Raw genomic sequence first — 27,813 nt, 5'->3', positions numbered from 1 at the left:
AGAATTGGATGCCCAGCCATCCTGCGCAGCACTCTTCTTTTCTCTCTGGTTCTCTCCCTGTCCCCATCTCTGTTCAGGTTTCTGCTTCTTTGTCCTGGCCTACAGCCCTGTTCCGGTCCCTTTCTCGGCCCCCAGGAGAACAGAGTGGGCCAGTCCCAAGATAAGCGCAGCAGTTGGGTAAGAAGCCCAAAGCTTTTGAAGGCCGGCGCTTGCACAAGGAGTGGCCGGGGCCCCGCGGGGGCAACGGCGGGGCGGGGCTGGACCCCGTCGGGGGAGGGCTGAAGGAGGCGGGGCCGGCGCGGCGGGACCCGGAGCCCCGGACAGCCCGGCGGGCACCGGGCACCGGGCAGCGGACGGCCGCTCAGTGAGGTGAGGACCCCCGCGCCCCCGGGCCCCTGCTGCCCAGACTCCTCCCCATCACCTCCTCTACGGCCTTCGTGGCAATCCTAAACCCCCTAAGCGCCAGCGGCCCTCCCCCACCCCTCTCCGCAGCGACCCGCCCCTCCCTGCGGGCGCCCAGCCTCTGCCCCTCCCTCTTTGCCCCCTCCCTTGTCTCAGCCCGCACAACCCGGAGCTGCCCGACCCGCCCCCAGCACTGCTGCCCAGCGTACCACCTGGCTTCCAGTCCCGTGCCCTCGGCCGGGCCTGAGTCACCGGGAAACTGAGCTCTGAGTCAGGGCCGGAGGCGTAGCACTTGGGCCCTAGCTTGGGTATGGAGCCCAGCCACTGAGAGGCAGAGGGCGGCCAGAACTGATGCTGGAGCGAGAGGGAGTCCTGGTTAGGACACCGTACCAAAGAAACCGGGAGAGACAGAAATCTAGAGTCAGAGGTGGCCAGAGACACAGATACAACTAAAGATATAGTTAAAGTTAGAGACTGAGGCAAGGAGAGGCTTAGAGAGCAAAACAAGGAGAGGGACAGAGAGATGGAAATGGGCTGAGTTAGATAGAGACAGAGACAGGGCAGAGATAAAACTCAGGGGAGACAGAATTCGAGGTAGGTCCAGGGAATAGACCAGGGTCAAGGTGAGGCTGGACGAATGGGACAGAACCTCTGAGACCTGAGCCCAAAGCCATGGGCAGGAAAAAGGAAGGCTTGGAGAAAGCAGAGGTAAGGGGGATGTCATTTCAAATGGCTGAATGCCCTGCAGGGTGGGTGCTGACTGTGCCCATGCACAAGTGTGTGAACTACTGCAGGGGAGAGGAGAGTAAGACCCCGGGGTTCCCCTGGGCTCTGGTCCCTCATCTCTCTGGTCCAGTTCTCCACCCCAACCCCACTGCCCAGGGCCGGGATCCCACATGCTGGGACTAGTTATGGCTCTCTCTTGGCAGCCTGACCAAGGGAGGCAGGATGTGTGGGCGGCCAGGGCTGGAGGGACAGGAAGGAAGTCTGAGCTGAGACAATAGGTGGAAGGGGAGGAGGAACTGGGAATGACCAGGATTAGGATGGCTGAGTCTGTATCAGCTCTGGGAACCAGTGGGGATGGGATCTACACCTCCTCCTATGGCCACCTTATGCCACTGAAAGATCAGGCTACATCATGGTCCCCCTCCCCACCAATGCACTCTACCCCGTCCCAGCCATGTTCTAGCATCTGGTCCTGTTCTCACTTAGTTGACTGTGCAGTCACGCAGAGACAGAGCTTTGACCTAGACCTGGGGTGGGCAGAAGCTTAGGCCAGCTCGAACTTGCTATGAGCCTGGGGCAAGCCTCTTCCCATCTCTGGGCCTCAGTTTCCTCATCTGCAAATGGAGGGATTCACCTTATAGTAAGAAAGCCCTTTCTGACGTCCTGGGATGGCTTTGCCTTCAGATCACAGACCTTGTGCTCTTTTTCTTTGGAGGAAGACTGGAGTCTGGTACCCCCTTCCAGGCCTCAATCTTTGAGACAGGGAGGGGGAATCTCAGCCTGAGCCCTACCTTCACCCTGCCCCTCCCCCCAGTAATGGCCTGAGCCCCCATGGCTGCCCCTCAGGACCTGGACATCGCTGTGTGGCTGGCCACGGTGCACCTGGAGCAGTATGCAGACACGTTCCGGAGGCATGGCCTGGCTACAGCGGGTGCAGCCCAGGGCCTGGGTCATGAGGAGCTGAAGCAGTTGGGCATCAGCGCCACAGGGCACCGGAAACGCATCTTGCGCCTACTGCAAGCGGGTGCTGCAGAGGGCTCCCTGGATCCCCAGTCGGATAGTGCCATGGAATCATCCCCTAGCCCAGCCTCCCAAGCCCAGCCCCCCAAACCTGTGCCTAAGCCCAGGACAGTATTTGGTGGGTTCAGTGGCCCCCCCACCACCCAGAGGCCAGCCTTCTTGAGACCAGAAGTGCCCAGGAGCCCAGAGTCCAGTCCAAAGTCCCTTCCTCTCCCCACCTCCTCTGAGCAGCCTTCAGCCTTGAACACTGTGGAGATGATGCCCAATGCTATCTACTTTGGCCTGAACTTAAAAAGTGGGGGACAGACAGCTCAGGACATGTGAGTGGGATTGCCTCCCTGGGGATCCAATGCTGGGTGGGGGCAAAGAAGGGCAGGGCATGAGGGCTTGTCCTTCCTCTCTCTCCCTTAATGACCACTTGACCTTTCCTCTCAGGGCTCCAGACAGCTCACAGACAGCTGCCCCCACCCCTGCCCTCAGGCCTACCACAGGCACAGGTAGGTCTGTTGTCATGGGCTGGGGGGAGCAAGACAGTGCCCTTCAGGACCTCAGACACTCCCACCTGACCTCCTCTGTCTCCATCGTCCTTCCCCTGACAGTGCACATCATGGACCCTGGTTGCCTGTACTATGGTGTCCAGCCTGTGGGGGTCCCAGGGGCGTCCAACAGAAGAGAAGGCAGAGGTGTCTGTCAGGACAGGGCTGAACACAGGTGAGTAGAAAGTATGGTGGTGATGGCAGGAAGTGGGGAAGCTTGAGGATCTGGTGCAGCCATGAATGTACTGTATATAACCATGTATAAGACGCTTCCATGCATATGACACACCTTAATTTTGGGGCCTAAAATTTGGAAAAAAAATATAATACATAAAGTTATTAAACTCAAGTTTTATTCATCATAAAATTCATACAACTCCTCATCACTGTCAAAACTCCCATCCATTAGCTTGTCCTCATCTGTGTCTGATGTTGAATCACTGTCTTCATATATTGCCTCGTCCTCAGTTCCATCTATGGCATTTGAAATGCCACAACCACTGTATAAGACACACCCAGTTTTTAGACCCCAAATTTTTCGAAAAAGGATGCATCTTATATATGGGGAAATACGGTAGTTATTCAACAAATGTACATTGAATGTCACTGGCTGGTGGGTTATGTCTGTATCTGTATCTGTATCTCAGGTACAGATAAGGTCAAATACAGAACAAATGTAACAGACCTAGTCCCTGCCTCAGGCAGCTTTTGACTCAGTGGGGCAGACAGGAAATCAAACAAGTTGACAAATGAAAATATAAATTTTAAAATAGAGAGAAGTGCCTTTCATTCTTTTATTGAACAAATTGATAGATCAGAGTTCCCTGCCCATGTGGGGAGATGGTCAATCAACCATGGATACAATAAATAAGTTACAGCATATGTTAAAAAGTGGAAAAAAACAGAGCAGGGTAAGAGGGCCAAGATGGAGTGAGGGGGAGAGTGGACTGCAGTTTTTCAGTAAGAATTACCAGAGTATTAAGATGACATCTGAGCAAAAACATGAAGCGGGTAAGAGAGTCAGTGTCCCAGTCAGGTTGAGTGGCTGGGTTGCGGACTTCACGGAGGCTGTGTGCCCAGGGGCACAGGAGCTGAGACAAGACCAACTGGGGCAGAGTGGGCCAGGGTGGGACGAATGGGATGAGAAATGTCAGAGAGGTGAAAGGGGCCGGATGGGGCAGGACCTTGTAGGGACTTTCAGTTTTACTCTGAGTGAAATAGGAAGCTCTGAGAGGGTTTGACTTACGTTTTAAGCATCCCTCTGGTTGCGGCGTTTGGAATGGTCTGTATGGGGCAAAAGCAGAAGCGCAGAGCCCTGTCAAGAGATGGCAGTAGTCCAGGTGAGATATCTCTGATGAGGTAGTAGAGGTGGTGCGAAGTGGTTGGATTTGGTTATATTTTGAAGGCAAACTTTCCTAGTGAATCAGAGTGTGAAAGAAAAAGAAAAAAAGAGTAGTGAGCCTGACCTGTGGTGGCACAGTGGATAAAACGTCGACCTGTAACACTGAGGTTGCTAGTTCGAAACCCCAGGTTTGCCTGGTCAAGGCACAGATGAGAAGCAACTACTATAACAACAACAAAAAAGCTGTTAAAAAGGGTTGGAAGGGTTTCAGTCTAAGCCTGCATTGTCTAGTGTGGTAGCCACTAGCCACATGTGACTGTAGACCAAATGTGGTATGTTTAGAGTGAGATATGCTGTAACAGCAAAACAACTACCAAATTTCAAAGACTTACTAGCAAAAAAAAAAAAAAAAAAGCAATATTAGATGAATATAACAGACATAGGTATAAATTATCTTAATTTTTACACTGGTTACATACTAAAATGTTCATGTTTGGGGCATGTTGGGTTAAATAAGATACATATATATTATTGATTTATTTACTTATTATTTTTATTAAGAGAGAGGAAAGGAGGCAGAGACAGACTTCCACATGTGCCCCTACCAGGATCCACCCGGCAAGCCCCTTATGGGGTGATACTCTGTTCATCTGGGGCATTGCTTTGTTGCTCAGCAACCGAGCTATTCTTAGCACCTGAGGTGGAGGCCACAGAGTCATCCTCAGTGCCTGGGGCCAACTCACTCCAATTGAGCCATGGCTGCGGTAGGGTAAGAGCAAGAGAGAGAGAAAGAAGCTAGAGGGAGGGGGTGGAGAGGCAGATGGTTGCTTCTCCTGTGTGCCCTGACTGGAAATCAAACCTGGGACATCTACATGCCAGGCCAATGCTCTACCACTGAGCCAACCAGCCAGGGTCAATAAAATATATTATTAACGCTAATTTCACTTGTTTCTTTTTATTATTATTTTTAACTTTCCCATTGATAGAAAGAGAGGAAGAGAGAGAAAGAGAAGCATGAAGTTGTTGTTCCACTTAGTTGTTCCGTTTAGTTGTACACTCATTGAATGCTTCTCGTACATGCCCTGACTGGGGATCGAACCTGTGACCTTGGTGCAGTGGGATTACACTTTATTCACTGAACCACCTGGCCAGGGCTCTTTTTCTTTTTTAATGTGGTTACTAGAAAATTCTAAATTACATACTATGTGGCTTTCACATTGACTTCTGATGGACAGAGCAAATTTTGAGCAACTGAAAGTTCCTGGAGTTGCCATGGTCTGAGATGGGAGGACTGGAGGTTAGATCAGGAGTTTGACTTGGATATGCTGAATTTGAGGTCTATATTATACACCCAAGAGGAGATGACAGACAGGCCATTGGATATGCAAGTCTGAAGTTCGGGGGAGAGGTCTGAGCCGGAGATCTAAATTTGTGAGCTCTAAGCATTTAGATGGATGTATGCAGCTGTGAGTGAGTGTCAATAGAGCAGAGGACCAAGCTCAGCCTCCTGGCACACTTCAATATCAAGAGGTTTGGGAGAAGAGGAAGGATCAGCAAAACAGACTGAAAAGAAATGACTAGTGAAGGAAAAACAGGAAAATGTGATATCATAGGAGTCAAGTGGACATATGTATAAAGAGGAGGAGAGATCAGCTGTGTCAGATGCTGCTGAGAGGTGAGTATGATGAAGACTGAGAACTGACCTCCGGAGATTGATCAGAGTGGGCTCAAGAGAGAATGGAAGGAGAGGAATTGGAAATGTATAGACGTCATTCTTTAGGAGTTTTTCTGCAAAGAAGAGCAGAGAGTTGGAGTGGTTGCTGATAGTGGAAGTGGAGTCAAGAAGGGGTTTTTAGTAGACTGGAATGTTATGTGTGTTTGTAGGTGAATAGGAGTGATCTGATAGAGAGGGAAATTTAGCTGATGTAGAGGAGAGAAAGGGAGAGAGTCTGGAGTGACGTTCCTGTGTAGGTGAGAGGAATAGGAACCAGTGCACACTGACGTTAGACAGGGGTGTTTATTATAGTAACAGAAGGAAAGCAGAGTGTGTGTGAAATTGGGTAGTTGAGGTGCTGGGAGTCTGTGGGGGTCCTTGTTTGATTGTTTTAATTTCTCAGAGTAGTAAACAGGTAGAGGAATGGTTCTCAACCTTAATGGTTCTGTAGTCCAGGGAACTTTCAAAACTACAGATGCCTGGGCCCTAGTCTCAGGAGTTCATACTTAAGTGACTGGTATGGGGCCCATATGTTGATATTTTTAAGTTTCTGAACTTTAGGATCGGTAGTTTAAGTTTTGCTTTTTGAGCTGCTGAGGTTAAGAATCACTGAAGAGTGATAAAAATAATAGAGAACTTTCTAAGAAGATGGCATAAGCAAAAAACCTGAGTATGAATAAAGGCAGCCCAAGGAAGCACGTTCTAAGCTGAGGAAACAGCATGTGCAAAGGCTCTGAGAGAGGGAGATGTGGCCGATCCGTAGTAAGCAAAGGCAAGGATGACACAGCTGGGGTCGGGGAGTAGAGTAGCTGCGGGTCGCAAGGTCTCACAGCCCACGGTAAGGAATTTGCATTTATCCTAAGTGCAGATGGGAAGTTGTTACAGGGTTTCATGCAGGGGAGTGAAATGACCTCATTTGTATTTTTAGAAGAGCAGTCTGATGGTGTTGGGAAAATGGATGTGGGAGGGAGGGCTAGAGTGGAAGCGGGTGACCAGCTAAGCAGTTATATCACCCGAAGAAAACTGATGGGAACTTGGTTCAGGGAGACAAAGTCAAGAACGTTTTGGAGAAAGAACCAGTAAAACTTATTGATTAGATATAAGCAACTGTGACAGGGAGCCATCTACATAGCCCTTTCCCAACTTTTCCACCAAGTGATACTAACGGTAGAAGACAAGGACTGAAATTTTCCCAGTAAAATGTCCAAGTACACTCATGGGAGAAGATTCATGCTAATCTTTTGGGTTCCCAGCCTCCCTATTTCCCCATTTGAAAAGCAGATTCAGTACCTGCCAGGCATTCTACTAGGTGCTGTGGGTGGGGATGTCCGGGGAACCGGGTCTAATGTGTGCCCCTCTCTGTCTTGGCCCCCACAAGGCTCAGCAGGCAGGATCTGGAGACACGAGAGGATGCTGGCTATGCCAGCCTTGAGCTGCCTGGGGATTCCACCCTCTCATTGCCCACCCTGGACACAGATGAGACCAGTGATGACCTCATTTCACCCTATGCCAGCTTCTCCTCCACGGCAGACCGCCCCACGCCCCTGCTCAGTGGCTGGCTAGACAAGCTCTCCCCTCAGGGGTGGGGCTGCTGGGAAGGGAAGGGAGGCTGGGTGGTGGGGTGGGGGTCAGGTCCCTAGTGCTACCAGACTCTGGGAGCAGCCCCCAGGATGCAGCCACCACCATTCATTGATCTTGGCCTCTCCCTTCCCTAGAAACTACGTCTTCCAGAGGCGCTTTGTGCAGTTCAATGGGAGGAATCTGATGTATTTTGGCAGTGACAAGGTGAAGGTTCAAGGGATGCTACTTAGGGCCTGGGGAAAGGAAGAGGGAGAGGAAGAGAGAAGAAGAGGGAAAGGGAGGGCTGAGAGAAGCTCAGGATTAGAAGGCAGAAGCCTGTGATGGGGATGCAGTCACTTTGTGACTGATGGCAACGTCTAAAGTACCCACTGCTTGTGCAATGAATGCTGATTTCCCAAGTCTGTGGGGGTCCTTGTTTGATTGTTTTAATTTCTCAGAGTAGTAAACAGGTAGAGGAATGGTTCTCAACCTTAATGGTTCTGTAGTCCAGGGAACTTTCAAAACTACAGATGCCTGGGCCCTAGTCTCAGGAGTTCATACTTAAGTGTCTGGTATGGGGCCCATATGTTGATATTTTTAAGTTTCTGAACCAGTTGGGTTTTGCCCCTCGTGTCAGCACACATGACTGAGTTCCTGTCCTTTTGGGACATTGGGCTCTCTCTAGGACCCCTTCCCCAAGGGTGTGATCCCTCTGTCTGCCATTGAGATGACCCGTATCAGCAAGGACAACAAATTCCAGGTCATCACCAGCCAGAGGGTGTTTGTATTCCGCACGGAGAGTGAGGGTGAGGGCCAGTGCCCCCTGGGCCAGGGCCAGGGCGGGGTGGGGTGGGCAGCCATGTGAGCACACTGACCTGCTTCCCTGTCCCCCACCAGCTCAGCGGGACACTTGGTGCTCCACGCTGCAATCCTGCCTGAAGGAGCAGCGTCTCCAGGGTCATCCGCGGACCCCCCAGCCGCCCCAACCCCTCCGCACAGGTATGCTGGAGCTGCGTGGACACAAGGCCAAGGTGTTTGCTGCTTTGAGCCCTGGAGAGTTGGCGCTATACAAGAGTGAGCAGGTGAGGAGGGCCGGCTGGGGCCAAGGGGCCTGGCCTAGCCCATTCTGGCACCTCACTGTGCCCTGCCCTGACCCCACCAGGCCTTCTCCCTGGGCATTGGGATCTGCTTCATTGAATTGCAAGGGTGCAGTGTCCGGGAGACCAAGAGTCGCAGCTTCGACCTTCTCACGCCTCACCGCTGCTTCAGGTGGGGCCCACACCATCAGGAGGCAAGGCTGGGGGAGAGATTTTTAAGGGAGGCACAGGGTACAGGGGACTGGAGGCCTCCTCTCTAGGATGTCAGTGGGTGTGCACTGTTAAGAGTCCAGGGAGCAGGGTCAAGGCTGTCAAGAGGGTCTGGGCTGAAGGCTCCATTGGAGCAAAGATGGCCCGGGCGCTGGGGATGGCTCCTTGGCCTCTGCCCCAGGCGCTAGAGTGGCTCTGGTCGCGGTGGAGCGACGCCTCGAAGGGGCAGAGCATCGCCCCCTGGTGGGCAGAGCATCGCCCCTGGTGGGCGTGCCGGGTGGATCCCGGTCGGGCGCATGCGGGAGTCTGTCTGACTGTCTCTCCCCGTTTCCAGCTTCAGAAAAGCAAAAAAAAAAAAAAAAAAAAAAAAAGAGGTTCTGGGCTGGCCTGCAGTGGTTTCTGCAGGAATGGCCAGTGGAATGGGAGAAGTGGGGGGTGTCCATGCCCACAGACTGGCTGTCTACCCCTTAGCTTTACAGCCGAGTCTGGGGGGGCTCGGCAGAGCTGGGCAGCCGCTCTGCAGGAAGCAGTAACCGAGACCCTGTCTGACTACGAGGTGGCTGAGAAGATCTGGTCCAATCGGGCAAACCTGCACTGTGCGGACTGTGGGGCCTCGCGCCCAGACTGGGCTGCTGTCAACCTGGGCGTGGTCATCTGCAAGCAGTGTGCAGGTGAAGGCTGGAGCCTGCAGCTGGAATGGGGAGGAGGCGGACTGGGGTGGGGTGGGGGCTCAGCGTACCCATGCCACGTGCCCCTCACGCCCTGACAGGCCAGCACCGGGCTCTGGGCTCCGGGATCTCCAAGGTGCAGAGTCTGAAGCTGGACACGAGTGTCTGGAGTAATGAGATAGTGCAGGTGAGGAGTCAGAAGAGGGGGAAAATGGGAGGATGGAAGGAGAACATCTGATTAAGGCCTTGGATCCAGCTTGAGGACAGGATTGGAATGCCTGGGGACTCTTGAGTTCCCATCATTTGCCTCTGCCCTGTGTCATCCTGCAGTTGTTCATTGTCTTGGGAAATGATCGTGCCAACCGCTTCTGGGCAGGGGCCCTACCCCCAGGTGAGAGGCTGCATCCAGATTCAACCCCGGGTCCACGGGGAGAGTTCATCTCCCGGAAGTACCGGTTGGGTCTCTTCCGGAAGCCCCACCCTCAGTATCCAGATCACAGCCAGCTTCTCCAGGTAGGAGGGACTGGTTGAGGCTGATGGGGCGGAGGAAAACAGTCTAGTTGAAATGTCTAGATTTGTGGGGGAGGGGGCTGTTTTTGGTGACCAGCAGACTGTCCCCAGGGTTTCAGGTTGGGTGTTGAGGCTGACAGAGTCCCTGTCCTCCCTGCAGGCGCTCTGTGCAGCCGTGGCAGGACCCAACTTGCTGAAGAACATGACCCAGCTTCTCTGTGTCGAGGCCTCTGAGGGCGAAGAGCCCTGGTCTCCCTCAGCCCTCGATGGCAGCTTCCCTGGTCTTCTGTCCCCAGGTAGTCCCCACAAGTGCCTCTTCTCTCTGCCCTCAACAATTCTCAGCCCCAACCTTTGCCTTGGTTCTTCTAGGGAGCTGCAATTAACCCCTGACCAAGTCCATCACACTGCCTAGCCTGGGCAGTTCCCAAACCTCCAGGTCCTCTGGGGCCTACTTCCTGATGTTATGAAATGACCTGTGCAGGCCACTGCCTGGGGTGTGGATCTGGATGTCTGAAGTGTTAGTGCTGATCTACCCTGACAAGGTTAACCCATAGGCCAGGTCTCGTCTCCCTGGGAGCTGTCTGGTCACAGAAATGGTCATCTAAAGATACTGGTCTCCACCAGTCAGGCCAGAGAGGCTGAGTCACAGATGGCCCATGCTCTGACTGCCTGGTAGGCTGGCTAGTGGGGAGAAGGGTGGGCAAGGGCTGGTATAGAGGCCTCATCTCACTGTCTTTTTTAATCTGAGCAATGAGCGTCCAGCCCAACTGGGCTCTACTAAGCTGTGCTGCGAGTGGAGTGTGGTCCCACCATCTTCCTCAATTCGATCCCCTCTCTGAGGGGCTCAGACCATCCCATTGTACTGGCCTGACCTGACCACTACTCCTTCCCCTTGCAGACCCCTCCCTTGGTGTGTACAATGAGGTGGTGGTGCCTGCCATTTACAGCAGCTTCCTGTACTGTGGTCCCATCAGCAACAAAGCTGGACCCCCACCCCCTCGCAGGGGCCGGGATGGTAAGGGGGGAGCCAAGGGATGGGAGGAGATGGAGAAACTAGGATGGATGCAAATGTACCATAGGGGGACAGGGAAGAGAGGGCTGGGATGGGAAAGTGGGGATGTGCCCAGGAGTGGGCTGGGTGCAGGGAGCAAGAAACTATGCCAGGTGGCAGCACTGTGCTTTGCAGTCAGACTGTCAGGGTCAAATCCCAGCTCTGCTAGTTCCTACCTCTGAGACTTGGGCAAGCTACTCAGACTCTGAGCCTCAGTTTCCCCATCTGAAACACAAGAGCGAATATAATACCCACCTCATAAGGTTGTTGTGAAGATTACGTGAGGTCATACATAGCCAGAGGGTTTGGCATAGAATAAAGATCTGGTAAATGGGAATTCTGACCGTGGAGACAGAGGTCTTCTGCCTGCTGACCATCAGTTCTCCCCTTAGCTCCTTCCCGACTGTGGTGCGTGCTGGGAGCAGCTCTGGAAATGTTTGTGTCAGAAAGCAGCCCTGAACCCCTCAGCCTCATCCAGCCCCAGGATGTTGTATGTTTGGGGGTGAGCCCTCCACCTACTGACCCAGGTGACCTTGACAGGTAACAGCCCTCTATGCTTACTGAGCTTCCCTTTTCCCTTCCTGATCCAGAGGCTGAAGTCCCTTCCTTGGCCCCCCATTCTCTTTCCTGACCTCCCCTTCTCCCCAGGTTTCTCTTTTCCTTTGAGCTCATCCTCAATGGGGGGAGGATCCAGCATTTCGGTACCGACGGAGCTGACAGTCTGGAGGCTTGGGTCAGCGCTGTGGGCAAGGTGAGATGGCGGAGACCCTTCCCTGACAGCTCATGGTTTTCCTGTCCCCACTTGCTCCTGTCCTGTTCTCTCCATTCCTATAGCCACTCCCACCGCTTCCATTAACAGCTAAGGTGAACTGAGCATGTGTTCTGTGCCTGGGCCTGCGTAAGCACCGCCCACTCAAGGTCTCATTGAGCGTTCACAACAACCCTCAGAAGTAAGGATTATTAACATTTCACACATAAAGGAACTGAGTCGAAGAGGTTGTGAAGTCACTTGATCAAGGTTACAGAGCTAAAAGGCAGCAGAACACAGGACCAAAATTAGGCCTCTGTCCCCAAAGCTCATGGCCCAAACCTGGCTGTGCTGGGCCTCTTCCCACAGGGGAGCTGCCTCTTCTCCCCTAGTCTCCCTCCAGTCCTCCAGGTCCAGAGGCAGAGCTGCCTTCATCTGTCCCAGCTTCTCCATTGCCAGGCAAGCCGATTGCCCTCTTTCCTGCACCCTCCCCCTGGAATGACAAATTCAGATCCTGGAGTCAGAGATCCTGGGATCTGAGCCCACCAACTCTCAGCCTTGTGAGCTTTTCCACAGGGGTAGAGTGGGTCTACAAGACCCACTCCCCAAGGCTAAGAATTAGAGACATCTGAGGCCCACACTGCCTGGCGCCCATAACCCCACCATCTGTGGGTGCTGAAGTAGGAATGGTGATAATGATGACAGTCACTCCCGTCCTTAACCAGCTTTTCCCTCAGCCCTGCTCCACCTGCAGCTCATCACCTCGGTTCTGTCCTGATAATTCCTCAGAAAGTCCTGTGCCTTGGCAGCCTGTAGTTCCTCCTTAACCCCTTGCAGCTGCCTGTCTCTGCCGTACTCTTCTGAGCTACTGCCCTGTGGGTGGTCAGTGACTTCCCATTGCCAATCCCCAAGGACTTCCTTCTGACCTCCCAGGTCATCTCTGCAGCATCTGACACTTCTCTGACCCCAGTCTCCTGGTTTCCCTATAACTCCTCTGTGTCCTTTAAGGGCTCCTCTTATTATTATCTATACTTTACAAAACTCTAGTTCATCCTTTAAGGCAGTGCTGCTGCTCAATGTGTGGGCTGCAGACTGTTACATTGTACTGGCCTGTGGACTCTTTGTTACAGCGGTGACAGGAACACGAGAGTCACCTTTTAGAAGCTTTCGTAACGATTTAACAGAGTGACTTTATCTGTGGAATATCATAAAAATTGAGGGCTTATATTTTGTATGTAGTTTTTTAGTAACTTATTTTCATTGTTTTTTTTTATTATTAAAGTATGTATTACTGACAGTTTGGAAATTAAAAAAAAGAAAAAGAAAAAACATCCTCCCTTTTTTTTCATTACAGGTAGTTTAAGAAGTACTGCTTTGAGGTCTACCTCAAATAGTCCTTTCTCCACAAAGCCTCTCCCGGGCCCTTGGCATGGTGGGACTTCCCAGGGCAACAGGACTCTTTATAGTATTTTGGGCTACCCATTCTTTCTTACCCCTACATCCCAAGTAAGGCATAAGGCTGTCACACAGGGGTCTCCTCTGTGTTGACTGGAGCAAATTAAATTGAATTAACCTTCTTTCCTGTCTTTTTCCATCCATCTCTGTCTTCTCCTTGGGTCTTTTCTTCATTCCCTCCCCCTCTCTTTTCATTGCTCTCACATTCTTCTGCTTTCCCTTCCTGTATTTCTTTACCTTTCCCTGGCCCCCTGTCTTTCTCCACACGTCTTGACTTTTTCTCCATCTTCCTCCTTCCTTGTGTCCTCTTCCTGCCTCCCAGTGGTTCTCCCCGCTGAGCTGTCACCAGCTGTTGGGCCCTGGGCTGGTGCGGCTAGGCCGCCTGTGGCTGCGGTCCCCGTCCTACACAGCCCTGGCTCCTGGCCTCTGGCTGTCAGGCTTTGGGCTTCTTCGTGGTGACCACCTCTTCCTGTGTCCAGCACCGGGCCCTGGCCCCACAGTCCCGGAGGACATGGTACATCTTCGGCGGCTGCAGGAGATCAGTAAGCAGGGATGGGGACAAGGATGAAGGGTGGCCATGGAGGAGGAGAGGAGTGGACCTTCCTCTCTCTGGGGGTCCCTATGGGAAACAGCAGAACATAGTGGGTTCAGACACAAGCTCTGGAGTCAAACTGCCCAGATTTAGAATCCCTATATTCCATCACTTCCTAGCTGTGTGATTTTGGACAAGTTACTTAACCTTTCTGTGCTTCAGTTTCCTTATCTTTTCCACAAGCACAATAGCAGGATTGTAGTGAGTTTTAATTAAGGCAATGTAAAATACTTATCACAGAGCCTGGGAAGAGGCATCTCTTAAGTGTCCAAAAAATGTTATATGTTATAAATGTTACTGTTATTATCATTATTTGGAGTCACTTGCTGGTTGAGGACTGGGTATTCTCACTTTCTCCTAAAAGAGGAACAATGTGCCTGACCAGGCGGTGGCGCAGTGGCTAGAGCGTTGGACTGGGACACAGAGGACCCAGGTTCGAAACCCTGAGGTAGCCAGCTTGAGCGCAGGCTCATCTGGTGTGAGCAAGGCTCACCAACTTGAGCCCAAGGTCGCTGGCTCGAGCAAGGGGTCACTTGGTCTGTTGTAGCCCCCTGGTCAAGGCACATATGAAAAAGCAATCAATGAACAATTAAGGTGCTGCAATGAAGAATTGATGCTTCTCATCTCTCTTCCTTCCTGTCTGTCTGTCCCTATCTGTCCCTCTGACTCTGTCTCTGTCACAAAAAAAAGTAAAAAATAAAATAAAAGAGGAACAATGTTGGGTAATGTTTTAGGGCTTTAGAGACAGGAAACCTTAATTCAAGCTTAGTTTTGCCATTTTATATCAAGTAATCAGAGGCAAGTTACTTAAGCTCTCTGAACTTTATGAAAAATGGTGATAATAATATGTAACTCATAGGATTTAATGCAGTATTGCTTGTAAGACTCCTAGCCTGGCACCTACATACCTTAAATGTTTCATAAATATTAGTCATGTTGATGAAAACAATGATAATCTCCATGATTCTCCTCCCAGGTGTTGTCTCGGCAGCTGACACCCCAGACAAGAAGGAGCATTTGGTCCTGGTGGAGACAGGAAGGTAAGTGTTGCGCCTAAGGTTGACTTTCTAGAGCTCAGCCCAAACCCTCTCACCCTGGCCTGCTGAACCGCAGCCCACTTCCTCAAAGTCCCTTCTCTAGTTCAAAAGGCCCTGTCTTGGGTGTTGTTGCCCCCTGCTGGTAACTCTGGGAAATCTGGTCTGTGATTCTGGGCTTCTTAAGAGGATCCTCTGGAGATGGCTCTGACCCAGGCTTCTTGGGTCTCAGGACCCTGTATCTGCAGGGAGAGGGACGGCTAGACTTCTCAGCATGGAACGCAGCCATTGGGGGAGCAGCCGGTGGGGGCGGCACAAGGCTGCAGGAGCAGCAGATGAGCCGAGGTGACATCCCCATCATTGTGGATGCCTGCATCAGTTTTGTCACCCAGCATGGTGAGTGGATACTGACCAATACTGAGCCAGTGGGGGATGGGGAACAAGGGTGTAGCCAGGGAGGTGATCTATCTACAAGCTTTGCCTCCAGAGCCTGAGAGTCTCTGCTGAGTGACTCCTTAAGTGGCAAGCTACTTTGCCTTTCTCAGCCTCTGTTCTTCATCTGTAAAATGGGGTAACTAACAGTCCTTATTTTCCAGAATAGTTGTGATAGTAGGATAGCACCTTTAAAGCATTTAGCACAGGACCGAGCAGGTAGTAAGTGCTCCAAGGTAGCTGTTTCTGAGGCGTGGGTCTGGAGAGAGTGGCACTGAAATGTGACTAGAGGTGTAGAGTCATGGAGAACAAAGAGGGGGCAGCTACAAGGCCAGAGCCAAGCTGTGCAGCCAGTCCTTGAAGGTTTGAACACAAGTATTCTTTGTGGGAGTTTTTCCAGGCACAAAAGATCAGCTATGCAAATGGTTCCCAGAATTCTTTGGGAGCTTTTGACCTCTGATTTTATTCTCCTGCCCAAGTAGGGACCAAGTAGACTCTATCTCCCGGGTGAATCCCTATTAGAAGGCTGGACTCTTGAGAAGGAAGAGTCACAGAAAACTGAGGAGGGCAGTAAAGGGGGAAAGCACATCCATGAACCTATAGAACCTACAAATAGTTGTGCTTACAACAAGGACAGTGGATAGTCAGCGGCTAATGACATTCTTTATGCATTGGCAGTAGCCTTATGCTGTGACTTTCCCCACTCACTAGACCCCTATCCCCTTCTCAACCTCCCTTGTGTTCAAAGGAGGAGTGAAGAGGCCCAATGAAAAAGCCCTGGAGAAAGAGTGGGTGTTCGTGTCTACTCCTCCACCGTTCCTGCTCCACCACTCCTTATTCAACAGCTATTTGCTGAGCTGCCCCCACATGCCAGACACAGGGATGTGGCAGTGAACAGGGAAGGTCCTATGAAGCTCAGAGACTAGTGGGAGAGATGGGTAATGAATAAGAAAACAAATACAATCAGTTCTATTATTCGAAGTTGTTCTATTCTATAGAGTCACTGCAAACACTGAATGAATGCATACTGAATCATTGTCCCAGTGGAAATACAGGGTTAAGTTCCTGAGAACCACTGGTCGCATTTTCATCAACCAATCGATACATGACCTATTTTACGTGTTTCTGTTTAAAGACACTTCATTTAATATGTATTGTTTTGTTTTTTTTTTTGTTTTGTTTCTAGAGGTTATTTTTTATTATTATTATTTTTACAGAAACAGAGTCAGAGAGAGGGATAGACAGGGACAGACAGACAGGAACAGAGAGATGAGAAGCATCAATCATTAGTTTTTCGTTGCCCGTTGCAACACCTTAGTTGTTCATTGATTGCTTTCTCATATGTGCCTTGACCGCGGGCCTTCAGCAGACCAAGTAACCCCTTGCTTGAGCCAGCGACCTTGGGCTCAAGCTGGTGAGCCTTTGCTCAAATCAGATGAGCCCGCGCTCAAGCTGGCGACCTTGGAGTCTCGAACCTGGGTCTTCCGCATCCCAGTCCGACACTCTATCCACTGCGCCACCGCCTGGTCAGGCTAATATGTATTGTTTATCTGCCTGTACATCCCCTGCCTGAAGGAAGCTTATCTGACGCACTTATTTTCTCCAGAGGGCACACCATAGCCTTTTTGCACTTAGCAATACCAGACAGCACATTAGCACTGCAATTGGGGGCCATTCTAAATAGCAAAATTACCCACCAAAAAGAAAAGCACAAGAATGCAAAAAGCATGGCTCTAAATAAACCATGAGAAAGACACTTGCTTACTATATGAGACTTAGCTGGGAATGTGTCCGACAGGCAATTCAAATTTTTCTCCGCTTGCACATGTTCACAAATGACTGAAAAAGTACCACTAGTATTGATTTGGGGGTTACAAATAAATTTTAGCAAGTAGATGACTTTGCAAATGTGGAATCTTCAAATCACTAGGTCCTGTTGTGTGATATCAGAGGGCACTGTTTAAAAATAAAAGTGATGAGGAGATAGAGAGTGATAGGGCTGCCATGTGTGGTAGCATGGCTAGGTAAGGACTTTCTGAGGATGAGAACTGAGCTGAGCGCTGAAAAGCAAGACCATGGAGGCAGATTTCCTCCTCTGTGATCTCTCAACAGCCACATACCATGTAGGGGGGTCACGGGTAGGATGCTGTGGGTGGAGGTGGGTCTTTGGGCAGTTGTGAGCAGAGATGCTGTCTGTTCTCAGGGCTCCGGCTGGAAGGCGTATATCGGAAAGGGGGTGCCCGTGCCCGCAGCCTGCGGCTCCTGGCTGAGTTCCGGCGGGATGCTCGGTCAGTGAAGCTCCGACCAGGAGAGCACTTTGTGGAGGATGTCACGGACACACTCAAACGCTTCTTTCGAGAGCTTGATGATCCTGTGACCTCTGCCCGGATGCTGCCTCGCTGGAGGGAGGCCGCTGGTACTCCCAAGACCCCTAAGAACTTCTCACAGGCAACCAGGGAGCAACCAGGAATTCCACCCACCCACCAGAATCCCTGAGGCTCTCTTGTGGAATCGGGCACCCCCCAACCCTAGCACTCCCCCCACTGGAGGATTACCCAGGGACTCAGCTCAGGGCCAGGTGGGAAGGGGGCAGAAACACATCCATCCTGGATTGGTTTCTCTAAAATCCCGCCTCTCTCCCTTCCCTGATCCTCTCCAACCCTCCCCCATTCCATCCCAGAGCTGCCCCAGAAGAATCAGCGCTTGGAGAAATACAAAGAAGTCATTGACTGCCTGCCGAGGGTCAACCGCCGTACACTGGCCACCCTCATCGGGCATCTCTATCGGTCAGTATGGCAGACCCCTGACAAGCCCCCTCACTGACCCTTCCTCACTTCTGCCCACCCCGTCACTTATATTCATTCATCCCATGGACAGCTGTTCAGCGAAGGTATCCCACAATCCAGGTTCAGTGTGGATTGTGGAGTCAGATAGACCTAAGCCTCAGTTTCCTCATTTGTAAAAGAAAAATAATGTAACAAATAGTATCCATCTCATTGGTGATATGAGAGTTAAGTGAGATGATCCTTATAAAATTGTTTTTTTTATTTTAATTTTTTTTAATTTATTCTTTTTTTTTTTTTAGAGAAGAGAGGGAGAGACAGAGAGAGAGAGAGAGAGAGAGAGGAGAGACAGAGAGAGAGAAGGGGGGAGGAGCTGGAAGCATCGACTCCCATATGTGCCTTGACCAGGCAAGCCCAGGGTTTCGAACCGGCGACCTCAGCATTTCCAGGTTGACGCTTTATCCACTGCGCCACCGCGGGTCAGGCTATTTTAATTTTTAATATATTGTATTGACATGGTTTCAAGTGTCCCACTCAATATAACACTCTCTACCCACCCATCGTTCTCCCCCATGCCCATGCAAAGTCTCATTCCACCCCGTTTCACCCCTTTGCCCCCCTCCCCCCCTCCATCCCCCCTTTCCCTCTGGGAAGGAATTGCTACCCTGTTGTCTGTATCTATGGAATTGCTACCCTGTTGTTTGTGTCTATGTGTTATGTATATAATTTGGCTAATCCCTTCACCTTTTTTGATCCTGTCCCATCTTTCCCCCTTCCCTCTGACAGTTGTCTGTTCCCTGTGAGCCTGCCTCTGTTTCTGTTTTGTTCCTAATCCTTGTAAAATTCTAAACTACAGCAGCTGCAATGTATGTAGTAAGCATTTAGAAATGGTGAGCAGTGAAGCCCTGGCCAGATAGAGTATCATCCTGAGAATGCAGAGGTTGCAGGTTCGATCCTCAGTCAGGGCACATACAGGAACAGATTGACTTTTCTGTCTGTCTGTCTCTCTTTCCCTCTTGCTAAAATCAATAAATTTTTTTAAAATTTAAAAATAAAGAATGGTGAACAGTCAATGTTGTTTGGTTTTATTATTCTATGCCAGGCAAAGAATTAGATGTAGGAGACAAAAGAGTAAAATTAAAAAATAAAATGCTGATCTATCTTCACCAGTTTATTGGGGTAACAGATCTTTAAAAGATTCTGAGGTGAATTCCAGCTAGATTTTACTAATTATACTATATAACAGGGACTGGCCAATTATGACCTCTGGGCCAAATCTAGCTCTCTGCCTGTTTTGTTAATTCAGTTCTGTACATAAAGTGTAAAGCCATGTCCTTCATTTATATATTTTCGATGGCTCCCTTCACACAACAACAGCAGAGCTCAGGAGTTGTGATAAGACTGTATGGTCCACAAACCTAAAACATTCACCAACTGTTGACTTTACATAAAAAGTTTGCTGACGCCAACTATATTTATAATCACCCATTCCTTGTCTATCTCCGCCCTGGATCAGGAGCTCCTTGAGTCCAGGATTGTGTCTTATTCACTGTTGTATCCCAAGTATTTAGCCTAGGGCCTGCATACAGTAGGGACTCAATAAGTGTGTGCTGAATGAATAGATGTGTTGACAAATGCATGAGCACAAACTGCATCCCTCACGACCCTCACGCACCTCTGCAGGGTGCAGAAGTGTGCGGCTCTAAACCAGATGTGCACGCGGAACCTGGCCCTGCTGTTTGCACCCAGTGTGTTCCAGACAGATGGGCGTGGCGAGCATGAGGTGCGGATACTGCAGGAACTCATCGATGGCTACGTCTCTGTCTTTGATGTAAGCTCTCTCAACCCCTGCCACAGCCCCTATTCCTGAATGCTGGACCCTGTGCACCCTAACAAGCCCCCAGCTCTCTGAAAGCCCACAGCATCAGGAACCACCTCCCAGAGCCCTGGGCCCCTCTCACCCATAACCTTACTCCTAACATCCTTCCCCAGTTGGTTAGCTCTTCCAGCCTCTAATCCTCTCATACACGTTCTCAGGTCATGTACATCTCTCCCTGCTCCTCTTCTTTCCCATTATCCCACCCACCCCCAACACACACCTCCCTTTGCCTGTTGTACAGATCGACTCTGATCAGGTAGCTCAGATTGACTTGGAGGTCAGTCTTATCACCACCTGGAAGGATGTGCAGGTAATTTGGCTCCTGAGTGGGCCATCATGGGAAGATGCCGACCTTCTCCTTCTGGACATAGGGAAAACCCAAGAAGGGAGTGCTTTGGGGAGGGGGTTTGGTTTCAAATTTGTTTCATTCATTCCTCTGAAGATTCTCCATTATAAAATAGTGGCAGAAGTATTTCACACATAAGAGACCCAAGGAAGAGTTAGCTAAGTTAGATACAGAGGTGAGAAGAATAATAACAAATGCTGTAGTAAACAGCTGAGGACTTATTCTATCCCAGGCCCCTATAATTCCCACAGCATTACACAGCTCCATGAAGTAGGGAGTCCCATTTTTCAAATAAAGAAACTGAAGCTTGGAGGGTTACTTAATCGAAGTTATACAATAGTGAGTGGCAGAGTTTGAACCCAGACAGCCTGACTCCAAACCCGTCCTCCCAAGCACGGTGCTGCGCTGTCCCAGGAAGCACCTGTGCAGCCTGAGGGATGTGGTCCCACCTCGAGTTCTTCCTGTTAAGGGCCTGAGCCATGTTGGGAGTAAGGTTGGGAGGAGACTGGGAGGCGGGGAGGAGGACATGATTATGAGGCCACATGAGGAGTCCTCTGGCCTGGATTCTTTACATCTTCTGTGTCCTCCTGACTTCTCTCCCCCTCCCCTCAGCTGTCCCAGGCTGGAGACCTCATCATGGAGGTTTATATAGAGCAACAGCTCCCAGACAGCTGTGTCACCCTGAAGGTCAGTTCTAAAGGAACAGAAGGGGAGGTGAAAGGATGACGGGGGACAGGAGCAATGGCCTGACCAGCAAGGGTCCTCTGCTTTTGCCCTGACCCCAGGTGTCCCCAACACTGACTGCTGAGGAGCTGACAAACCAGGTACTGGAGATGCGGGGGACAGCAGCTGGGACTGACTTGTGGGTGACGTTTGAGATTCTCGAGCATGGGGAGCTTGGTGAGTATAACCATGTGTGTGCGTGTGTGGTGAGGGGGAACACAACGACTTCTGTGTTCCAAATACAGCAGACACTTTGTCACGCACGTGAAGGGACAGTCTGCACAGCTGGCCACTCCCTCTTTCTCAATCTCTCTACTCTCTTGGTTCTTGTGGACCCCACAAACCCTTGGTTTCCCTTCCATCCTGAAGGGGACTTTTCTGCCTCCTTTGCCCAGACTCCAAATCCTGGATCCCTTTCCTTTCTCTGTCTGCATATCTCTTATGGATGAGTTCATTCATTCCCATGGCTGAAATGCTACTAATAAGCTGGTCCCCCAATTTTTATCTTCCTACCAGACTTCTCTGAGCTCCAGACTCACATGTCCAACTGTCTACTTGGCATTTCTGTTTGTACTTCTCATAAGCCTCTTAATGTAAAATGTCTAAGGCCACACTCAATTCCCAACCCCCTCCCCTAACAAAAGGTCCAGGCCACTTTCTAGTTTTCCCTAACTCAGTTGGTGGCACCGCCATTCACCCAGTAATCAAGGCCAGACACTTACTTGGAAGTGCTCTGGGGCTCCTCCCTTCCCTTCATCTTTATACTGGACCCAACCGACTAGTTCTGTAGATTCTATTCAAATCTATCACTCTCTCCATCTCCACCATTGTCACCACCCTGACCAAAGTCACGATTATTTTTCTGCTCCCCAACATTAACCTCTAAAATGAACATTTCCAGAAAGTAAATAGCTGGCCAGTATTCCATTCTTGCTTCCTGACAATCCATTGTTTGCACAGCAGCCAAATGAGCATTTCAAGCATAAATCAATCAGATCATGCCATTCCCATGGTTAAAACCTTCCAATGGGCCCTGGCTGGTTGGCTTAGCAATAGAGCATCAGCCCGGCATGTGGAAGTCCTGGATTTGATTCCCAGTCAGGGCACACAGGAGAAGCGACCATCTGCTTCTCTACCTCTCCCTCCTTTCTCTCTCTCTCTTTTCCCCTTCTGCAGCCATGGCTCAAACTATTCAAGCAAGTTGACCCTGGCGCTGAGGATGGCTCTGTGGCCTCACCTCAGGAACTAAAATAGCTTGATTGCTGAGCAACAGAGCCACACCCCAGATGGGCAGACATCACTGGGTAGGGGGCTTGCCAGGTGGATCCTGGTTGGGGCACATATAGGAGTCTGTCTCTCTGCCTCCCCGCTCCTCACTTAATAAGAACAAAACAAAACAAAACCTTCCAATGGCTTCTCGTTGAACTTAAAATAAAATGCCATTGGACTTAAAATGCAAGTTACTTATTGTGGTCCATAAGATCCCGAGTGTCTGGCCCTTGTTTATTTCTCAGACCTGATGTCACAAAACTCATGCTATTCTCTTTGTTCCAGCCACACTGGTCATTTAGTTCCTCAAACACATCTTTCCTGACTCAGGCATTTTGTCATGACTAATATCTTCTCTCTGATATTAACATGATTTCTTCTTCCTAATCCTTCAGGCCTCTGAGTCTCATCTACAAATGGTCCCTCCAAAAAGCCTTGCCTGATCACCGTCTCTCAGTAGCTGCCCTGTTACTCTCTTTCAGCTTCTTATTGTTTCTTTCAAAATAATTATTTGTCTTTCATTGTTTTGTTTGCTGTCTGCCCACTCACTAGGCTGTGGGCTTTGTGAAGGCAGGTGGTGTGTTTCACGCTCACCACTGCAACCCAGGCTAGCACTGGGCCTGGCAGAGGTAGAGTCAGCGCTAACACAATTGTCTGTAGCTGGCTGGTGGAATAGACGAATGAATGAGTTACTAGTAGGAAAGGAGTTGGGGCCCTGGCTGGATAGCTCAGTTGGTTAGAGCATCATCTCCAAGCACAGAGGTTGCTGGTTGCATCTCTGGTCAGGGCACTTGCAGGAACAGATTGATGTTCCTGTCTCTCTCTCACTCTCTCTGTTACTTTCTCTCTCAAATCAATAAGTAAAAATTGAAAAAAAAAAAAAGGATTTGGGGAATCCAGGCCATGGATGGATATTCTGGTTGATACCCACCCCCACCTTGTTCTTTAGAGCGGCCACTGCACCCCAAGGAAAGGGTCCTGGAGCAGGCCTTACAATGGTGCCAGCTCCCAGAGCCCTGCTCGGCCTCCTTGCTCTTGAGAAAAGTCTCCCTGGCCCAGGCCAGCTGCCTCTTTACAGGTGAGCCTCCTTCCTCAGCCTAGCACCTCTAGGCCTCTCTTCCAGGGCCCCCCACCTAGTACTGCCCATTTGTACCCAGGTGTCCGGCGGGAGAGCCCAAGGGTGGGGCTCTTGCGGTGTCGAGAGGAACCACCCCGCTTCCTGGGAAACCGCTTCCAGGAGAGGTTCTTTCTGGTTCGTGGTCGCTGCTTATTACTGCTCAAGGAGAAGAAGGTGGGGCCCTGGAGCTATCAGGAGGAACCCTGGGTGGCCGTGTGGGAGGAGCCATGACCGCACTGACCCTCTCACTTCACAGCTCAGAGTCTTGTCAATCTCACTGATTCCCTGGCCCTTTGCCCCTGTGATCACACACCCAATGCTTCCATGACTTCTCAGCCTCATGAAGAGTGGTCCTTCTCTAACCTGTGAATCTCACTGACTCCGTCCGTGTTCGCAGAGCTCTAAACCAGAACGGGAATGGCCTTTGGAAGGTGCCAAGGTTTACCTGGGGATCCGCAAGAAGTTAAAGCCTCCAACACCGTGAGTTTTCTTCCCCAGCCCACACTTCTAGGGCCTCCCTGCTACCATCCCTCTTTGTCTTTCTGATCGCCCCATCACTGTTCTCTTTTGCCTCCCAGGTGGGGCTTCACATTGATACTAGAGAAGATGCACCTGTGAGTACCTTCCAGCCTAGCTTCTCCTCTGGTCCAGCCTGCTCCCTGTCCTTCATCTCCTCGCTTTTCCTGTTGTCCATCCCTATAGCTGTGGCCTCTTTCTTCCCCCTATATTCCCCTCTTATCGCCCCAGCTACCTGTCCTGCACGGATGAGGATGAGATGTGGGACTGGACCACCAGCATCCTCAAAGCCCAGGTGAGGGGAAGGAGAGAGCAGAGGGCTAGGTCTGGTCTGTGGTTCCAGCTCTACTCCTCAGTACCTCCCATGCCAACCTCTCCCCCTCCCTCCAGCATGATGACCAGCAGCAGCCAGTGGTCTTACGACGCCGTTCCTCCTCTGACATTGCCCGTCAGAAGTTTGGCACCATGCCTTTGCTACCCATCCATGGGGATGACAGTGGGGCCACCCTCCTCTCTGCCAATCAGACCCTGGTGAGGGCCCAGCCCACTTCAACCCCTTCCTGATCCCTGCCCGTGCCCCTTGCCACACTACAGAGGGAGTGGTGCACCTGCCAGCCTGGTGTCCTCCCTCTGCCTTCTCTGCGCCCCACTTTCCACCTCCTGATGCCAGGCCTCACTGTGTCTCTGTGTCTTTCTCTCCCCGCATCCCTACCCCACCTGTGCCCAGAGGCGACTTCACAATCGGAGGACCCTGTCCATGTTCTTTGTGAGTACTGTGCCTGCTCCAGCTGTGTGCTCTCTCTGTGCTGCCCAAGCAGGTGTGCTCTCTGTCCCTGTCCTGCTGCAGGTCCTCAGTTTATGTGTAAGAGAGAAAAAGAGTGAGTGAGAGAGTGCTGGGGCCAGAATAAGTGAAGAAAATGAAAGATGGTAAAATGTGGTGAGGAAAGGGGGAAGTGGTTACAGATCTGAGAAACAGCAAGAAAGTGGCTAGATCAGGGGTCCCCAAACTATAGCCCGCGGGCTGCATGCGGCCCCCTGAGGCCATTTATCCAGCCCCCACTGCACTTCCGGAAGGGGCACCTCTGTCATTGGTGGTCAGTGAGAGGAGTACAGGATGCGGATGCTCCTGGAGTACTGTATGTGGCAGCACCGCTCATATACAGTACTACTTCCAGTGCGTCACAGCTCCAGAAGCGTGTCAATGACTTGTTACAGCTAGCAGTGACAAATATGGAACTGGACATTGACCATCTCATTAGCCAAAAGCAGGCCCATAGTTCCCATTGAAATACTGGTCAGTTTGTTGATTTAAATTTACTTGTTCTTTATTTTAAATATTGTATTTGTTCCCGTTTTGTTTTTTTACTTTAAAATAAGATATGTGCAGTGTGCACAGGGATTTGTTCAGTTTTTTTAAAATTTTTTTTTATTTATTCATTTTAGAGAGGAGAGGGGGAGAGAAAGAGAGAGAGAGAGAGAGAGGAGAGACAGAGAGAGAGAAGGGGGGAGGAGCTGGAAGCATCAACTCCCATATGTGCCTTGACCAGGCAAGCCCAGGGTTTCGAACTGGCGACCTCAGCATTTCCAGGTCGACGCTTTATCCACTGCGCCACCACAGGTCAGGCTGTTCATAGTTTTTTTTATAGTCCAGCCCTCCATGGTCTGAGGGACAGTGAACTGGCCCCCTGTGTAAAAAGTTTGGGTACCCCTGGTAGATGAATGCTCTTTGGAGAGACCCGGCTTCAAGTCTCAGCTCTACCATTTCACAACTTAACCCCTATATACCTCAGTTCGCTCACCTTTAGTGTCGCCCATCATACACAGTTGTTCTGATACCATATCTTCGAAGTATTCAGCATTTGGCTGAGAACAAGAGCTCCATAAATGATAGTGATAAATACTCTGGTAACTCTAACTCTGCCTCCTGCCAACCCATTCCCATCCAGCCGATGAAGTCATCCCAGGGGTCTGTGGAGGAGCAAGAGGAACTGCAGGAGACTGTGTATGAGGAGCCAGTGTACGAGGAAGTGGGGGCCTTCCCGGAGCTGACCAAGGACACCTCCACCTCCTTCTCCACCATGAGGGAGCAGGCAGCCAAGTCAGAGACCCCTCTTGCAAGCCAGAAGTCCTCTGATCAACCCCTTCTCTCTAAGGCAGGCCGGGAGGAGAGGCCACCCGAGCCCCCTCCGGGTCCCCATTCAAAGAACCGTTCCCAGGTACCTGCATCACTGGAAGAGCAGCTGCTCCAGGAGCTCAGCAGCCTCATCCTGAGGAAGGGAGAAAGCACTATCGACCTGGGCAGCCCTTCCCAGCCCTCCAGCCCTGAGCCTCCGAGCCCCAACAGCCATCCAACACAGGCACCTGGCTTCCCCACCCCACCTCCTTGCTCCAGCCTACCCTCCAGCCAGCCCCTCACATGACCAGCAGTCTGAGAGAGTAGGTAACCAAAAGACCCAAGCTCTTGCCTCAGCACACACTATTGGGAACTTCCTCTGCCCTGGCTGAAAAGACTCTAGAACAGGGGTCGGGAACCTTTTTGGCTGAGAGAGCCAAGAACGCCACATATTTTAAAATGTAATTCTGTGAGAGCCATACAACGACCCGTGTACCTTACGCATTATCCAATAAAAATTTGTGGTGTTGTCCCGGAGGACAGTTGTGATTGGCTCCAGCCACCCGCAACCATGAACATGAGCGGTAGGAAATGAATGGATTGTAATACATGAGAATGTTTTATATTTTTAACGTTGTTATTTTTTTAATTAAAGATTTGTCTGCGAGCCAGATGCAGCCATCAAAATAGCCACATCTGGCTCACGAGCCATAGGTTCCCGACCCCTGCTCTAGAATCTAGCGTGGTGCTGTGGACGTAGCTCAGGAAATGCAGGCTCCCGAGCCTGTGACCTGCCCTGAGAGAGGCAGGTCATAGCCCCTCTCTGGGCCTCTGCTCACTTGTCTGTACTATGGAGTAACTGAAATAAGGAAGAATGGTGAACATCAAACTGTTTTTCAGAGCTGTAAGCCCTATATATTTTTCCTCAACAAGGGCAACTTCTACGTGATATATTTGATATGTTACAGTTCAGTAAGAGATTTGGGGTTTGAAAAGAACAGTTTTACTGCATTAAATAAAAAACAAGATTTGGAAGCCAGAGATGTAAACGATCTCCAAGTCTGTCTAATTCACCTCCTTCATTTGGGGACTCCACTGAAGCTAAAGAATGGGGGGGGGAGGGTTGATCAGAATTGGGAGCTGGGACAAAGAGGAGCCAAAAAGAATAGGTTTACTGGTAATAAACCTTGGAACCAAAAAGCCACCATTCTCTTATTCATTTATTTGTTTATTCATTCATTCATTCCATTCATTCATTCAACAAATATGTATTTGGCACCCAGTTTTTGCAAGGAATTGGGGATATTGTATGCACAAAAGAGATGAGGTCCCTGCTTTTCTGGAGCATCCACTGTAGAGGGGGAACAGAAAACACACACAGATTCAGTGCTGTAAAGAAACTAAACCAAAGTGATGTCCCTAAAGAGGGAGCCTTTTGGTTGGGTGGATGGGGAAGGCCTCTGTGAAGAGTTGAAACTTAAGGATGAGAAGCAAGATATGGAGAGCTGGGAAAGGAGCACACCAGAAGGAGAGGCAAAGCAGCCGGTATGAAGTCTCTTGGCCTGACACTAAGGGACTTGGGTTGCTGGTGGAACAGCAGGGAAGCTGGAGCACAGGGAGGGGAGGGGAGAAGATGGGCAGGGGCCAATCATGCACAGCCTTGTAGACCATGCTGGAGCATTTGGATTTTATTCTGAAGTCACTGAAGAGTTAAGAAGAGAGTGATAAGATCTTACTTCCTCTTTTTTTAAAGAAGCAATTACTCTGGCAATTTATGAATAAAATGTTGTATGTGTGTGCAAAAGAATGAAACTCGACTACAGCCTGTCCCCGTGTACTAAAATTAATTCAAAATGGATCAAAGACCTAAATATAAGACCTGAAACAATAAAGTACATAGAAGAAGACATAGGTACTAAAATCATGGACCTGGGTTTTAAAGAACATTTTATGAACTTGACTCCAATGGC

The 27,813-nt window shown here is 50.4% G+C and overlaps 1 protein-coding gene across 4 annotated transcripts; it reads left to right on the top strand.

The window, feature by feature from the left end:
- The first annotated feature begins 300 nt into the window (after positions 1-300).
- On the top strand, positions 301-27,813 carry ARAP3 (ArfGAP with RhoGAP domain, ankyrin repeat and PH domain 3). 4 transcript variants are annotated; one of them, XM_066272794.1, is made up of 33 exons: positions 301-369; positions 1,943-2,468; positions 2,584-2,645; positions 2,748-2,859; positions 7,119-7,322; positions 7,456-7,525; positions 7,986-8,106; positions 8,198-8,382; positions 8,463-8,569; positions 9,079-9,278; positions 9,377-9,462; positions 9,606-9,788; positions 9,946-10,081; positions 10,684-10,800; positions 11,229-11,376; positions 11,485-11,587; positions 13,362-13,581; positions 14,608-14,671; positions 14,898-15,061; positions 17,301-17,513; positions 17,778-17,883; positions 19,564-19,711; positions 20,001-20,069; positions 20,718-20,792; positions 20,891-21,005; positions 23,047-23,175; positions 23,255-23,388; positions 23,612-23,694; positions 23,793-23,828; positions 23,962-24,025; positions 24,121-24,261; positions 24,458-24,496; positions 25,677-27,813. In XM_066272794.1, exons 2-33 carry the CDS (start codon positions 1,960-1,962, stop codon positions 26,148-26,150), a joined length of 4,617 nt encoding a protein of 1,538 aa, XP_066128891.1. In that variant the 5' UTR covers positions 301-369; positions 1,943-1,959; the 3' UTR covers positions 26,151-27,813. The 4 variants fall into 4 exon arrangements, with proteins under 4 accessions (XP_066128891.1, XP_066128888.1, XP_066128890.1 ...); XM_066272791.1 differs by lacking the exon at positions 301-369 and adding an exon at positions 610-1,110 and having other exon boundaries at positions 1,975-2,468; XM_066272793.1 differs by lacking the exon at positions 301-369 and adding an exon at positions 610-1,110.

Source organism: Saccopteryx bilineata, chromosome 4 (genome assembly GCF_036850765.1).
Source record: "Saccopteryx bilineata isolate mSacBil1 chromosome 4, mSacBil1_pri_phased_curated, whole genome shotgun sequence".
NCBI classification, from domain to species: Eukaryota; Metazoa; Chordata; class Mammalia; order Chiroptera; family Emballonuridae; genus Saccopteryx; species Saccopteryx bilineata.
This window is presented reverse-complemented; position numbering and strand designations above follow the sequence as displayed.

Bases quoted from the DNA above. Each gene is read 5' to 3' on its own strand.
- ARAP3 (XM_066272791.1), top strand. From the start codon at position 1,075: ATGGGCAGGAAAAAGGAAGGCTTGGAGAAAGCAGAG. The intron at 10,082-10,683 runs GTAGTCCCCACA...TTCCCCTTGCAG, and splicing joins CCCTGGTCTTCTGTCCCCAG to ACCCCTCCCTTGGTGTGTAC. The intron at 10,801-11,228 runs GTAAGGGGGGAG...TTCTCCCCTTAG, and splicing joins CCCTCGCAGGGGCCGGGATG to CTCCTTCCCGACTGTGGTGC.